General features: G+C 39.4%; 1 protein-coding gene across 1 annotated transcript; it reads left to right on the top strand.

Annotated features, from left to right (window-relative positions):
- Nucleotides 1–5,163: 5,163 nt before the first annotated feature.
- On the top strand, nucleotides 5,164–10,117 carry LOC139671107 (ovalbumin-like). The gene is made up of 7 exons (XM_071553395.1): nucleotides 5,164–5,331; nucleotides 5,947–5,997; nucleotides 6,573–6,701; nucleotides 7,445–7,562; nucleotides 8,210–8,352; nucleotides 8,530–8,685; nucleotides 9,722–10,117. The coding sequence occupies exons 1-7, from the start codon at nucleotides 5,164–5,166 to the stop codon at nucleotides 10,115–10,117; spliced, it is 1,161 nt and encodes a 386-aa protein (XP_071409496.1).
- The last annotated feature ends 6,822 nt before the right edge of the window (nucleotides 10,118–16,939 follow it).

The raw sequence follows: 16,939 nt of genomic DNA, 5'->3' as shown, positions 1-16,939 counted from the left end.
TCTCCTCAGTTCTCCTCCTTTCCCTTTCTGGAAATTAGTCAATTTTTCAAATGAACAGGAACTTTCTCCAGTCATTCTGACTTTTCCTTAGTCTTTTTGATGTCTATCTAAAAAAGCTTTTCTTACTGTCCTTCACATCCCTTGCCAATTTTCCCTACATCACAATTTTTCCTTTTCAAATTCCATCCCTACATGCATGGGGAAAGCTTCTGGACTCTTCCCTTGTGGATTCTTCTTTCTTTCAACTCTTGTGCACTTGAGCTTAGACAGAATGAAGCCACCTTCATAATCAGAGACACTGTATTTTCTTCCACAGCAAGATATGTGGCAGGTGGAAGACTTTGAATGTATGTGAGGCTAAACCTCATTCAATCATAGTGAGGGTGATTTTCAGGATCTGAGACAAATATTGCCACCCAAATCATCGCTGGCCTGTGGGATAAAAGTTATGCCATGAAGGTCAACCCAACCTCTGTCAGATCAAATATCCATGGGAGAACATTAAGAAATCATCAGCTGTACAATGACGTCTGAACCCATGTGAGGTTAAAAGGAATGTAAGGTGTCATATGGGATATTACAATGACAATTAAGAGCAATGACAAATGCCTGTCACAGTCTGTGAGAGATCAAGGCAGCACTGCAGGCAAAAATGTGCATCTCCAGAGTGGCACAGGCTGCTGCAGAAAGGTGCCCTGTGGGCTTATGAGCTCCTGTCTGAAGGAGCTTGACCACACACCTAATTTGCTTTTTACTGGGGAAAAACAGTCCCACAGAATAAGTCATCACTGAAAGCCAGAGCATTTAGGTCTGCAATAGCAACCATTTAGACAAGCAGCTGCAATCACTAAATGATTTATATCTCTGTGAATGGTTGCCTCTGCCCTGACCAAAACAGCTTCGAGTCACAGTGTGAAATGAAGACAAACACAAAACAATCAATGTGCTCCTTCCTACTAGAAAAAGATCAGGAACAAGGAAGAGAACAAAATCACAGGTTTTTTTGATTAAATGAGAGCCTTTGGTGTGTGAGCTGGCCTGGACTGCATATCCTTTTGGATATGAAGTGCCCTTTTTCCTCTGAGTTGTTGAAGGCTCAGATACTCCAGAGTCTGTTGGTTTAGGGACAGATCCACAATGAAATGCCTGGCAGAGAAAGGGCAACAGAGCCTTAGCTGACCTCTTTCTTGGGACAAGCATTGTCAAACAAGGATGTGTGACTGAACTGTTCCTACTGCTTTGCACAGCTGTGTTGGACAGGGAAGTCCATTGCCAGTTTTCCCAGGTACCCTTCCAACTGCAGGAAGGTTTGCTTACTCTCTCTAGACCCCATGTCAAGCAGACTGTACAAGACCTTCATGTGTTGGTGCTATGTTGATGGTCTGCTCTAATACAATTCTCGATTTGCTCATGTGTACATTCAGTAGCTTAAAACTGGCTTTGCATTAATTCTCAGTTTGAGCACAGAAAACCACAAGAGACCTCTCAGAAAGAGCACAGCATGACTTTATCAGACATTATCAAAACAGACCTTATTATCCTCCATGTATTTACTTATTGTGAATGTCTTCTGAACCTGAAACTCCAATTCTTGGAGAGAAAACATGAGTTTTGTGTAACTCATGAAACAAAGTTCTGCATCAAGCACATACAAAGCAGTTCCCCACGTCTGGAACAAAGAAACTACACAGAAGTTAGATTCACTATGTATAAAAAACCACCACTGGGATAATTTTTATTCTGTACTTGCAGTGTGATGGTATGAAAAAAATGATCACTAACAAAACTGCAGCTGCTTCCTGGACATGTCTCTAGGTCTTAAAATGCAGGCCATATATGATGAGCTGGGCCTGTGACACAGGTGTGGACACTTCTGTAATTCAGGTATGAGAGGCCAGATTAAGGGAAGTGGAATCATGGTTGTTTAGCAGAGAGGCTTGAAGGACTTTTGAAAGGCAGATTTCACTGAGTGAAATATCCTGGCCAGCTCTTACATGCAGCAATGGAAGACCAGTGTGGTATAAGTAGAACTAAATCCCCGTGAATAAAATGTGGCCCTGAATAAAAAAGCGATAAAGTCTGAAAATAGTGGTACAAATCTGAGGGTCACTCTAAACAGTGTAAGAAAACAGATTATTAGGTGTAAACATATAGATTCAAAGAATCATGGATTATCTCAAGTTGAAAGGGATCATTCAGTCTCCCACTGCAGGACTACCTGTATATAAACCATGTGACTAAGAGCATCATCCAGACACTGCAAAGTATAAGGAAGCATCCCTTTGTGTGTGGGTGTCTTCTCCAGCATTTGACTGGCTGGTAAACAGTTCCTTGCCTTGGTGAGGGGCAAAACTGTCTTCCTTTTCCTTGTTATGGCACCAGGATGTTTCAGTGTGTCAGAACCACATGGTCTACATTGATCTGTATATTAACAACCAGATGTGAAGAGCTGAGTAGAATAAATGCACACAACTTATGACTGGTGTTTGATTGAACAGATGGTGAAGATTTTTGATTAACAATGCACCTGAAGGACTCACTCTTCATTCCTTTTCTCCATCCACATACTAATACATATTTTATAGGTAGGGACAATGTTTTCTGAAAAAAACCAAACTAAACCAAAACACTTGTGTGATATTTGTGAAGTAGAGATCCAATGAAAATACATTAGATCCACTAAAATTTTGTCTTGCTTAAACCCTTGGACTGCTTTGGTGACAGTAACTGATGAAGGAGAATGTAGATTTCTATGGCATATTTATTTTTACAAAATGAAGCAGACTGAGGCAAAGAACACTGCACTGCCTATACTTCTGATAGCAGTACAGGAGTCTCCCTCTTCTTAACAGAGATCACAGTCATGTTGCATATGTCAAAAAGAATTGTGTCATACAGACTTTGGGATTTCCCTCCCTCCCTTTTTAAAAATCATATAGTACTTTACAGAGGTCAAAATGGTTTCTTTACTGTTTGTCCATTCTATTATTTCAATACAGAACAATGGCTTTTATAACTGAAATGTTTTTATAACTGAAATATATTTGCTATTATATATTATGATTGTCCCATAGACCATGAACACTCCTCTAGCTGGATTTCACAGTTCCTCTGTCCTCTGTCAGGCCATTGAGTTACTCATGGAAGATCTGAGAGAGACATTGTACTGCACACTGTACACACATTTGGAATTCACTAGTTTTCACTATTTCTAGAGATTTTATTTTACTTTTCAACCCTGAGAATATAATAGTTTGCTATAAAACCACACTCACCAAAAGATCTTTTTTAAATATCCTGTTTTTTCAAAGAAAATAGGCCTGGTTTTAGTTTTCATCTCAGTGTTTTCTCACAAGCACACTTCTTTATTTCCCCAGTTTAGTTAGTAGAATAATAGGCCAAGACTTGTTCTTCCTTTTCTTCTGTTTAGCACGGCTTAGCTGCATTTTGTGAATTTATAAAGCATCAATGGAAAGAGAGTTTGACCATAAAAACAACTTGACCAATTATTAGCAGGTTGACTAATAACAGCTAATTATGTGCTCCATCACTGAGTTGTTCACATTTTTTGTTTTTACTGCTATCCCAGTAACTAGTTGCAAATGAGGCTTAAAGGAATAAACAAGCATTGTTTCCCAGTCTTTTTTTTCAGCCCAGTGGTTCCAATGTACTGATGGAAAGTACTGTTATACAGAATAAAAACCTAATATTTGCTCTCCCTTCAATCAAAACCAAACTTATTGAAACAAAAAAAACTGATCTAATACTATTAAATTATTTTTTTGGTATCAAAGGTCAAACTTCTGAAAGGCAGCAGTGGGTGGGTCACAATTCAGACTGTATAAATTCCCAAGGGCTCAGCCAGTATGTCCACATACAGCTGGAAAGCTGTATTACCTCTGGTGCTGAAGCTCAGAAGGTAAGAATTTCTGTAGGAAAACTTACTTTGTCACTGTACTATTCCTGGTTTATGACTAAACTTAAAAAGAGAGCAGGCTTTTATGTCTTTGCTCTAGAAACCACTTTTTGGGACAGAATATTTACAAATCCCACCTGTGTGCATACATTCTACACTATTTTATTATGTGTAAAATCTGAGTATTTGAGGGGTTTGGGGACATTTCTTAGAAGTTATTATTTGTGCTTCAAATATTATTTTGTGTTTAAAATTTGGTTTTCTTTCAGAGCATCTTATCCTCCCATTCAGTATCTTTTAATTTTAATTTAGGCAGTCAAATAATTTTGCTTGGTTGAAATCTGGTTTCAATAGAAACCAAAACTGAGAACTAAACCATGCCATTCAGTGAATTTGATAAGTTTATTTTAGTGTGAAATTTCCCTGATGGTTGCATCCCTGGACAATACAGCTGATGAACACTACACAAGAGAAAATGTGTGTGGGTGTACAGATGTGCAATTTTAAAATAACCGATAAATGGGAACATGTATACAGAAAGAAAAAATGAGAGACATATGTGGATGTGAGTGCATATGTGCAGTCATGAAAAACTTTGGGAGAGCTTAAGACTACAAAGACATGAATTTTGAGCATCAGTTTTGCTCCTAGACTCTGCACCTTGCCTTTCCATGCTTCCATTACTACAACAAGGGTAAAGCTACAAGCCTTTGAAGATCTACTGACAGTAAGTGGTGTGTAGCAAATAGATATTTTACTGCACTTATTTTTGGAAAACAAAAATAGCCAGCCAGCCTTTGCTTTTATCTATATCTGTCCAAACTTAGAGCAAGCCTAACGTAATTTGCACTTGAATTTCCAGCTTTGCAAGTATGTTAAAGAGACCATATTTTCTTGTTTTCATCAAAGCTACTACAAAGTACTAAGGAATGAACAAAGTAAGTACAGGCAACTGTTGCTTGACTGCTTGGAAAAGGTAAACAGAAATCACATATAGACTTAAGACCTCTGAGGAAGTGTTACAAAAAGGCAACTGGATACAAGTGCAGAAATAAACAGGTTTAATACAGAGTTTCTGACATGAATGAGAGGTGAGTGAAGCAGTAGGGACATTACCACAAAATTACTTCAGATCTACTTGTTTGTATTTCATTGCCTGAAAACTACTACTAAAGTGCATATTCTGTGTTTGTGTTACCTCACGACACTGTTATTGTGCTTCTTCTCTAGGCAATACTGGTTTCACAATGGGCTCCATTGGTCCAGTAAGCACAGAATTTTGCTGTGACATATTCAAGGAGCTGAGAATCCAACATGCCAGGGAGAACATTTTCTACTCCCCTGTGACCATCATTTCAGCTCTGTCCATGGTTTACCTAGGTGCAAGAGATAACACCAAGGCTCAGATAGAAAAGGTGAGGATTTAAACCCTCCCACTGCTCAACAAATCCTCAGCATTCAATATATAACATTCCTTGCATGGATCAGAGGCTAAAAAATGTGCATCCAGAGTTATCAAAAGCTACAACCACCTCCAACTCCTGTACTGTTTGAACAAATGCACCAGCCAGAAATCTTGAAACTGGATTTAAATTTTGTCATTGTTAGCAGTAGGATTCTCAAAGAGAACAACACATTATAGTGGCCCTTTGTTTGGAGTAGGGAAAGGAGACAAAATCTCTAGGGAAAGAGCCAAAACATGTCTCCAGATTGTGAAGTGTTTCATGTGTTTCTTACAGCTCTCTCTATTTCCATAGAGAGTGGCTGGCTTGTTACCTAGAAGAAATTTGGTGTTATTAATAGCGCACACACTCGAGCTGATTCTGAGATGTTCAACAGAAAAAAAGATCATCCAAGCAGGCAGCAGTAGGCATGGCTATAACAGATGGTACAGAGGGACTGCACTTTTTGAGTCATCCAGCTTCTCAGTTAACCAAGAGCCTTACTTCAAATTTTATGTGTTAATCTGAGTTGCACAACCATTTTCTTGTCATACCTGTTATTTCAACTACTGTTATTCTCAATTACAGGCTGTTCACTTTGATAAAATCCCAGGATTTGGAGAGAGCACCGAATCTCAGGTACAGAAATAATTTCGTCTCCTTCTCTATGTCACTTTTACCTGGGAGCAAAAACTATCAGATAAAGCAGTCTCTTAGCATTTCAGAACCTTCTCCACTGAACAACTAGTGCTCTGCATCCAGAATCTGGGGGAACATTTTATTCATAAGAACAGATGAAGAAGGCAGAAAACAGATGTCTCAAAACAAGAATAAAATGAAATCCATTACCATAATATTGGGCAAATAGGGGAAAATTAGAGATATTTCTATGATTAGGTAAGGTTGCTACTGGTTAAATGGGACTGGTTGGGAATGGAGGGAAGCCTGCCTGACCTGATGGAGCTAGACTACTGTAGAAGGTAATTAAGAGTGCCCCTGAGAAAGCTATGAGGAAATTACAGTAGAAAACCAGTGCAGAATTTTATATATAACAAAGTTATTACACCAGCAACCACACACACCGGATAAACAGTTTTATAAGCAGAAGTGTCTGAACTACTCTATTTCTTTCATGTATTATGTAAAACCTACTAACCATTAAAACTAGGATAACATCATTTGTCTTTTTATTTGTATTCCTGTCACCAATCCAGTGCGGCACATCCCTGAGCATCCACACTTCACTTAGAGACATATTCACCCAAATCACCAGACCAAGTGACAATTATTCAGTCAGCATTGCCAGTAGACTTTATGCTGAAGAGAAGTACCCAATCCTGCCGGTGAGTTGCTCTAAAATCTCATCTGAATGTATTTCCATGTCAAAGCTGTGTCTTTCTGCAATGCAGAAAGCACTGTCAGTGTTCAGGTTCTGCTAAAAAAATTTTCTTCCATATGGAAAAAAAGGATTCAAGACTTCTCTCTGTCACAGCCTTAACCCTTGACAGTCTTAAGGAAAAATGTGACTAGCCAAAAGATGATTGTGCAAAGTACAGTAATGATCCAATCAAGTCAAGGTATAATTAATAAAGCTGATTTTTGTTGTAAAATTCCGACCATTTTTTCAACTCGAAAAACAAATCTGAAAAATAACTTCAGGTTCCTAAAAATATTCCAAGGTTTTCCATTGAAAAGAATATTTAATTGGAAATTAGAGAGAAATAACATTGGAAAATAAAAAATTTAAAATTGGGGAAAATTAACATACACCACCCCACCCTACTTCCCCCCCTCCCCCAAACATACACACACACCCACACACACACACACGCACCCCAATACTTAAATGAAATGAATGTCATTTTTAAAACAAACTCAGCTCTGGAGAATAGTTTTTAAAAATATGCACAGATACTCTTCTTGAAACAATGAATGCCAATCTTAAGGTGCTTATGAAGTAGAATAATGGCTTACTGATTAGCCTTTACAAGCAGATTACTAATATCTGTTGGTTTCATTCCTGCATTTTATATTTGCAAAATGCTTTGACATTCTAATCTGAAAATGGCATATTCTTCCTTTGCAGGAATACTCACAGTGTATTAAGGAACTGTATAAGGAAGGCTTGGAACCCATCAGCTTTCAAACAGCTGCAGAAGAAGCCAGAGAGCTCATAAACTCCTGGGTTGAAAGTCAGACCAAGGGTAAGAGGAAGCCAACTGTCAGCATGGGAAGTTGCCACTATCTTCAGTGCATGAGCAGGAGAAAAACAGTCCAAACTTCTCCCTACGCTCCTTCTCCTGGGTAGTAAAACATCTTCCAGATACAGAACTATCATTTAATGAATATTTTTTCCCTCAGACACATTCGTTTTTAGAAGACAATTTATATCTATAGGGGCTTTGTGGATATGTAATATTTCCACTCCTGATAAAAGGGCCAGCACTAAAATATGCTTTGTACACATTGATAAGAAGTTTGACACTAATGTTTCTACTTTGGTTTGAAGCAATAAGTATTAAATGTTTGGTTGGGAGACCATCCTGGGATAAAAAGTTCCAGTGGTTCTTACTATTGTCACAAAATTTTTGTCATTTTGTAACAAGTAGATCTCTGGGTCTTATATCGTTAACTATAACTCTTTATAGAGAGAAAACAAAACCAGCCAACAGCAGTGAGAAAATCAGTCTTGGCAGTACAAGATAACATTTACAAAACTAAAACAATATCCCTGCCCTACACCTTCCTCTCCATGACATCTTTACCCTTAATTTAATGTTGTGATTGCCAAGTAAAATGTGTTATTCACAGATGTGTTGTACCTATTCTCTTTTCCTATGTATTCTTAAAGGAATGATCAAAAACATTCTTCAACCAACCTCTGTGGATCCACAGACTGATATGGTCCTTGTCAATGCCATTTACTTCAAAGGATTGTGGGATAAAGCATTTAAGGATGAAGGCACCCAGACAGTGCCTTTCAGAATTACTGAGGTATGTGGGCATATATCACCTTCAAGGTTAAATCTTCTAGAATTTATGAAGAGAGCAAACAAGTTGTTATACATTCTTCCTAAATAAGAGCAATTAGCAGTTTAAACCATAAGTAGACATTTCTACACTTTAAGAATAATCTTTGTGAAAACTGTATTATCTTATTTGGTTTTGCAGCAAGAGAGCAAACCCGTGCAGATGATGTTTCAGGTTGGTTCATTTAGAGTGGCAGAGATTGCTGCTGAGAAAATTAGGATCCTGGAGATTCCATATGCCAGTGGACAGCTGAGCCTGTGGGTTCTGTTGCCTGATGACATCTCTGGCCTGGAGCAGGTACAGCCCTGACAGTTGGGTTTCAGAAAACCATAAACACAGTGAAATTTAGGTGCCAAAAAAGCTCTTCACAATAAAATTATCTTAAAGCACATCACCAGCATGGATCTGAATATTGGCAACATGGCACTGTTGCATAGGAGCATGCAGCTGTCTCAGTGGTCCTGCAATAGTTTGTGTTGAGGATAGATTGCTTAAGGGACTGATTTGGTGGGTTAAATATTTGTCACTGCAGAATAGATTCTCCTCAGATCAGCAACAGTTACTCCAGCAGCTTGAACTCCAAAGATTTTATATCTCCATTCCTGCACATTGAGGAGCTTTCGTGTTATCTTGACTATTTGTAATTATTGCTTGGTTTGGCAGCATTCAGCATGCTTCCTTCATACCTTCAAAAACTAATGTATCTAAACACAGAGTATGAGTGTACTTGAATGGTTAAAGCAATTTCAGAAGGCAAAATGTACAATGATACACTACTGTTGATATGAACAGAATAGAGTCATGGGATATTGCCATTAGCAGGACTGTAGTTTGAACAGGACAAGTTATGTAATACATCAGACTTCATTGAAATGATTGTACACTAACTCAAAGACTCTAAATTATAAAGAGTTATGTGAACACAGCTAAATTTCTTCAGTAATAACTGATTCAGGTATTAGTAATTGGCTACCTTTAACACCTGGTTTAATTGGTGGTCTTAAATGAAGATACAGTTTACAACTCATAAGCACAGAATTATTTTTGGAATATATTTACAAAGAAAAGAAGATAAATAGGCAAGACCTTTGGTGAAATTTGCTGAGTAGCCATCTCATTAAGAAAATTAATTGGCAGTGAGCCTATTAAAATAGAGAAAGCAGAACAAAGAAGCAAGGCTTTCTTTTTTCTTCTAGACACATTAATCTGCATATACCTAGAAAACATATGACAAGAGCAGTCAGTTTAAGAGAAAAAAACACAATTGGTCCTGCATTGCCCTAAGAGAAGTTGTGCTCTCATATCAGAGATCTAATGGCTTGTCTCCTTGCAGCTTGAGGCCGCAATCACCTTTGAAAACCTCAAGGAGTGGACCAGCTCTACTAGGATGGAAGAGAGGAGAATTAAAGTTTATCTCCCCCGCATGAAGATTAAGGAAAAATATAACCTCACATCTGTCTTAACACCCTTGGGTATCACCGACCTGTTCAGCTCATCAGCCAATCTCTCTGGTATCTCTTCAGCAGAGAGACTGAAAGTGTCTTCAGCCTTCCATGAGGCATTTGTGGAAATCTCTGAAGAAGGCAGAAAGGTGGAAGGCTCAGCAGGAGCTGGAGTGGATGATACAAGTGTCTCTGAAGAGTTTCGGGCTGACCGTCCTTTCCTCTTCTTGATCAAGCATAAACCAAGCAAAAGCATCCTCTTCTTTGGCAGATGCTTTTCACCTTAAAGAGAGGAAAGCTGAAAGCGTTTCTGTCCCTCATAACAAGACCCAAAGTGCTGCAGTATCAAGGGTAAAAAGAAACACATACTCTCTCTTTCACCCATATTTTCTAAAACCAGGAGGCTTTATTTTAAAAAAAAAAAAAAGTTAAGGCAGAGAAATTATGCCATGAAAACAGAGGCCCTTTGCCTTCCCTTTCTGCAGAGTATTATTATTTGCTCATGCAGGAAGACATAAGGGAATGAAATTTGGACCCAAAAAAGGTATGAGCATGAACAGATGTTCTGGTGCAAGTTAACGATAGTGACAAATCATCGCACTGAAAAAACCAGTCACTTTACCAGCAGAAGTTTTATGGGGAAAAAAAACACAGCCTTCTAATTAAGTCAGGTTCTTTTATGGACAAATTTTGTGGTGACTTTGCTGGAATTAGTCACTCAAATATTCCCAGATTAAACTCTAAACTATCATATGGTATGGTTGGTACCCTACCTACTCTGACAAAGCAATTGATTTTTCTTTCTGCTCCTGATACTGCAAGGCTCTTCCCCACTTTCTGAAGATGCATTATAGGAATCTTACAATTCATATTTCTCCTTAAATCTTTTTGGCTTAATCATCATGACCAAATAGAGCAGGGTGCTATTCAAATTTCCTCCATGTATCCATGTATAATGGGTCTTGCAGATGTATTCTTTTTCTCCTTTTAACATAATAAAAACATATTTAAGCAAATGGGTTTCATTTGGTGTATTTCATGTGCACCTGGGATGGGGTAATTCTGTTATACCTACTAATTGGGGGACAGTAGAGTAGACCTGTAGAATGAGATCTGGGGGTTTGGTTTGATGGCAAGTAGAATATGAGTCAGCAATTCCCTGGAAGCCAGAACAGCCAACTGTGTCCTGGGTTCCATCAGGGAAAGCACCATGGGCCAGTCTAGGGAGGTGATTGTTTCACTCTGCTCTGCTCTGGTGTGGCCTCACCTTGAGTCCTGTGTGCAGTTTTGGGGGCATCAATGTAAGAACATCACACTACTGGAGTGTGTACAGGGAAAGGTGACCAAGATGGTGAAATCTCTCCAGGGCGAGAGTTACAAGGAGTGTCTGAGGTCACTTGGCTTGTTCAGCTTGGAAAAGATAATGCTGAGGGGTGACCTCATCACAGACTACAACTTCCTCAGTGGGGGCAGGACGAGGTCTTGATCTCTCTCTGGTGATCAGTGAGGGCATGAAGATATGGAATGAAGCTGCATCAGAGGAAATCTATATTGGACATAAGGAAAAGTTCCCTCACTCAGAGGGTGGTTGGTCATTGTAACAGACTTTCCTAGGGAAGTGGTCATGGTGCCACGACTCTAAGAGTTCAAGAAGCATCTGGACAATACTCTTAGTCATATAGTTTATTTATAGGAAGTCTTGCAAGGAACAGGGAGTTGGACTCTATGATCCTTATGGATCTCTTCCAGCTTGAGATAGTTCATGTTTCTATGATTCTTTCATCAGAATTGGTTCATGGATTTCAGAAAGGTGAGGAATGAGAGTCTGTCCTAACTCTGGGCCAGAGATACAATACTGAGACCAATTTTCTGCCAGGAAGGGACCAGCATGACCCATAATCCCTCATGCATAGTACTCAAACTAGTAAGATGTAAGATTTCCTGCACAAAACATGATTCATTCAGTTCCTTTGAAACAAGAGTAGATAAGCAGTGTGGAAGGCCTCTGGATATGTGCAGAATCTACATGCCACTGAGACCACAGCATTGCCTCAGAGAACACAGGGGAGTGGGAAATGGGAAGGAGTTTTTTAGTTATCTTTCTGGTTGGTTTGTAAAACTTTATGGGTTCTTATTTAGCAGCTAAAGAGAATAGTCATGCTGAGAGATGTGACATCTATGGCAAGTTATGGTTTTTCTCCAGAATTAATTATTCTTCTCTTTGTCACTGAAGCAAGAAAGGAAACAGAACTGTGAGGGACTGTCACAGAGAAGTGCCAGAAGAGTGAAAGAAAAGGGTTTTGGAGGGTACAGTTACTGCAAGAAGGCAATCCTCTTTCCTGAGCCCAGTATGTACAGCATAGCATCAGCACAGGATGATCTGTGGTGGAATGTTTTTCAGTTCTACCACACAATATTTTGCTTGTTCTACTTGTGCTTCCTCCTTCCATTCTCTAAGATAACACATACTTTGGCAGGACCCAGGGGACATGACTTGCTGGGAGTAAACATGAGGTTACAAAAGAAGGAAGATAACATGACACCACCTTCCCTAGTGAGTAAACAGTTCAAATATTTCCCCTCACTTTCCTTTATCTCAGTTCATTGCTGGTCAAAAGATAACAAACAGGGAAATTTATTTCAAGAGAGCTAACATGTTTACTGTTGCCCTGGAGTTTCTGTTGATGATCTGGCCATGGAAATAGGGCACCTAAATTCCTTAGGACACAACTTTCAGCAGATTTGTTCTCAAACTGCATTATTTTCAGGCTGTTGTGGTTCTTATGCAATAAAACATACTTCTTCACAAACAGAAGACACAAAGGAGTGCATTTGCTCCTATATGTAGGCAGATAGTTTCAATGCTGCCTCCAGATTTGTTGACTTCTCCTGCCAGCACAGCGACAAGTAGTTGTATTTTGTCCTCAATAGTCACTTCTTTAACCAGCTGTGCACTCTGCCCATTCCTAAAATGCATAAATAAATTTTTAAAACCCAGCCAAACAAAGAAAAAAGAAATATGCATTCTAAGATCCTATATTTTCAGAGACTGAAAATTTTGAAACGATTTTTGTACTTGGCAAATCACACTCCCGTTAAGGAATGGATGCTGAAGTTCTCAGATTCTCAGAGAAATATTTGTCTGACCACTGAAATTTTCAACAGCCTTCCACATCTGAGGCACTGTAGCTTCTGTAATAACAAGTGTCTAAAGTACAGACCTATAAAGGAACGAGCCTGGATCTTGTGTGTCAGATATCAGACCTCTATCTCCCACCATGGAACAAGTCCTCTGTGCCAACAGATGAGGTACAGCTTCTTCTCTCCATCCTCAAGGAAGCAAAAGAGTAGCACCATGTCACAGAGACTTCAGCTTTCTGCTGTGTCATGAAGTACACGTGGACTGCCCTCTGCTTTACCCCCAGTATTTCTTTTAGCACAAGTATAGAAGGCGGCTCATACTCACAGCTTTAGGCTCCATCATTAGAGGCTTTTACTTCTCTGCCACCACACCCCATATATATTTGTAATTTCACACATGCAAAGAGATAAAATTAATTCAAAGGATTAGTGAGCTGTGCAGATACAAGACCACACTTGCTTGCTTTCCTCTGGTTTTACAATAGGAATGTAATTCCACAGAGATGACAAAATTTCACCCCAGGCCCTCCTGTTTATTCCAGTACTAATTCTTTTAATACATAAGAATGCTAGTAATATTGCTCAGTTGAACAAAATCAGTAATTTTCAAAAATTGGTCTCCTGAAGTTCAGAGTTAGAGAGCAACTTGGGTTGGAATAGGCAGCTGACAGTCATCTGGTCTTAACTTCAAAGACAAACCACGTGGCTCAGGGCATTTCCCATCCAAATTTTGTATATCTTTAAGTTTGGAGAATCCACAATGTGCTGACTGATTGCATTTTAAACACAAATCCAAATATCACTATTGTAGAAGTGGTATAAACTATCTGGCCAGTTTAGCTTTCTCTCACCGAGTGAGAGTTGGCCACTTGTGAGAATGAGCCCCATCAATTCCCTCATTTTGATTCTCCCATGGTCAGCCCCAAAAGCCCTCACTGTTTTCTCTCACTTTTAACCCTCTTGGAGCCAATACAAAATATCTCTGAAAATTCCAAGCAGTGTTTAGTCACCCAATGAACAGCAAATTCCTGTCAGGGTTAGCAATGCTTAGGAGCAAAAGTGAGGTAACAAATGGCTTCATGCTACACATTTTCAGTCCCAGCAGCATAATTTATACTTTGTCTCCATTTTCTTCATATGGATTATCAGTGGGATATCATTTGCACCGTGTCTCTCTTTCCTCACAGTGTTAAATATCACAAGATACAGATATCATTTAGTCCAACTGTCTAGTGACAGGAACAAAAGCTTTCAATTGCATTTTTTCCTAATAGAATATAATTATATTCTAATCTCCTCAATTTTTGTACAGGAAAAATTATTCCAAACTCATTTTGTGCTTCTATTTATTCAATTTATTCATCACTTTCCTACTTTTTCTAAATGTATCCCTCAGTCTAAAATCATTGCAGGCAAACAATGAACTTCTATTAGTGCCACATTCAGAGAACAGGAGCAGGTTCCTGGAGGTGAGCAAATCCTTACAGCCAAAGACTGACTTCTTAGTCACACAGGTAGAATTCCAGTGTTGTGACTCTGACAAGAGACCAATATAGAGTGGGAGAATATTGAGGTGTCAGATGTGTTTCTGTAAGGAAGGTCAAAAAGGAGGCAGAGACGAATCACTGAACTTCACAGAGCTCTATGTAGGACTAGTTCCTCCTTCCTCTTCCCTCTTTTCTCTTTCACTCTGCCTCATTTCCCTTGGATGGGGTTCATTAAATACCTTTCCCCGAGCGCTGACTATCCTCACCCTCACCATGCCCTCCTCTTTCCTCCCTTCAGCAATTTCCACTTTGGGCAGTGAGGGAAGATGGCAGGGCTGGGGTCATGACTTGTTTCTAGGAGGAGAAATGCCAGGGAGGGGAAGAAAGTGGGAGGGCAGTGTTACCACTCCTACTGCCTGGAGGGATCATCTGCCACGCAGTTGTGCTGTGTCAGCTACACAGTCCAAGCTGCATCTCAGCTGCATCTGCAGGAGGTGGGGTGAGGCCCATTCCCCCAGCCACAAGCAGAGAGCAATTGCTTTGCTTCTCCTTATGTGTCCTCTGCTAACTTTCCTTAGCCTGATGTGGCCTCTGTACCACTGAATTCAAAGCAGTCTTTACCTGTGTCTTGGCCTATCTATGTTCTCAGACAAGCAATTAGCAACCACAGAAGCAAGGGATACCAAGAAAAATAAAGGATATTAAGGAAGATAAAGTCAAAGGTCTAGAAAAGGAAGGGAGATAGACTGAGAAGGAAAGAAAGTCTAAAGTAGCAGAAAGGGACAATTACACTAGTTTTAAACTACACAGAGAGAGTTCTGCTTTTGGCTTTGAAAGAGATGAAAAGGCCACAAACACCAGTCCAAAAGATAATGGAGCTGTGCAGATCTGCATGCAGCTGAAATACAAACAGAAGGGGCAGCTATTAAGAGTTTGGAAATGCTACAGTAAAGAGATGATCACCAAGATAGTTTAAAAGAAGGTCCTCAGTGCAATATCCTGCAAGTTCACGCTTTTGCAACTCTCACAAAAGTTTGAGGAACAAAATAAAAACTTTCCATCTTATTTTACATGAGAGCAGAACCAAACATGAGATAATCTTGTTGTACTTGTTGTGTATCATGTTAATAATTTCTTCCTGGTCACTGCTACTAAAATCTTGCTAACTTGAACCACATAATAAAAGGATGTCAGGTCTCAAGAGACTGAGATCCTTTGTGCAACAGGCAGGGAATGTGAGAAATGGAAAGATGGAAGAATCTTGTAATGGCGAAGGCATTGATAAGACATGTTCAAGTGATGCTAATGACACTCCAGCTCACCTAAGTTCCTTGTCAGTCTGAGGGGAAAATTCCATTCCAAGACCCCTCTTTTTGGGGTTACACTCTCCCAGGACAAAGCATTTTTGCCTTAGTATGTGCACTTAACCAGGTAGTTCAGATCAGTTCCAAGGTTGGCCTAAAAAGCATGACAGTAGGAAGGGCCAGCAAGTACTAACAGGTCAGTGAATAGAGAAGATTTCCTTCCTTAAGTGAGTATTGGGGAAATTCTACTGATTAAATTTCTGAAAACACCAACTGCCTTAGGAAATACTTGGTCATTCCATCAAGCAAGAATATTTGTAGTCAAGCTGTATGAAAAAAGAATAAATGTTTAAATAAGTTTCTTTAAAGATAGTCCTTCTATACCCAGTTCTTGCTCATTAGCACAAGGCTCCTATTAAAGATGAGCCCAAGTTTAGAAATGTGTTTTGAAGGTACATTGACTTGATATTCACATTCTTCATCCCATAACATGGCACATCTTGCACCGTAGCAGTGGAACAAGAAACAGGGATCAACTTTCTGATTCAATAGTTGTGCAGCTGACATACAGTTACACCCTTTGAGAGATTTCTTCAGAAAAGTGACAAGTTTCGGTTAAAGCGCATACGAGCCACACATACATAATTACTCATAATGCAGCCTCGTGCATCATGATTGAGAAATTCAGACCACTCTTCCCACTTTTGATGTCAACTGCCACCTGGGATACTTTTAAAATGCTCACCACCTGAGTCATTCAAAGGAAAACTGCACCCTTGCACATGTGAAAGCAGTGTGAATATTCATTAACAGATAAAATATCTCTCTTCAGATATAGAGATCAATCCTCTCTCAGAAGTGTTGCACTTCTTAACGGAGAAGACTTTCTCAGGACAAACACTACCTCTATTAATTACAGTGTCTAAGCTAAAGCATGTAGAAATAAGACTCAAGTATGATGAACTGTGCCAAATTTCACCACACCTCTGCTTTCTGCAGACATGGAGCAAAATGCCTCAATAATATTTATACAGGAACCTCACCACACCCTTTGGAGACTCATAAGGTTTTAAATAGTGTTAAAGCATGTCAGCAGGGATTGCTTGGCAAGGGAAGGCTTGCCAACTTACTTGTAGGAGGTACACAACAGATCACTATCTACTCTGTTTCAAAACAG

Source organism: Pithys albifrons, chromosome 4, assembly GCF_047495875.1.
Source record: "Pithys albifrons albifrons isolate INPA30051 chromosome 4, PitAlb_v1, whole genome shotgun sequence".
Classification (NCBI taxonomy): domain Eukaryota; kingdom Metazoa; phylum Chordata; class Aves; order Passeriformes; family Thamnophilidae; genus Pithys; species Pithys albifrons.
This window is presented reverse-complemented; position numbering and strand designations above follow the sequence as displayed.

What these genes read in the sequence shown, in the direction of transcription:
- LOC139671107 (XM_071553395.1), top strand. Translation starts at nt 5,164, where the DNA reads ATGGGCTCCATTGGTCCAGTAAGCACAGAATTTTGCTGTGACATATTC. An exon ending in GAGAGAGCACCGAATCTCAG is followed by an intron (nt 5,998 to 6,572) that starts GTACAGAAATAA and finishes TCACCAATCCAG; the next exon opens with TGCGGCACATCCCTGAGCAT. An exon ending in AGAAGTACCCAATCCTGCCG is followed by an intron (nt 6,702 to 7,444) that starts GTGAGTTGCTCT and finishes CTTCCTTTGCAG; the next exon opens with GAATACTCACAGTGTATTAA.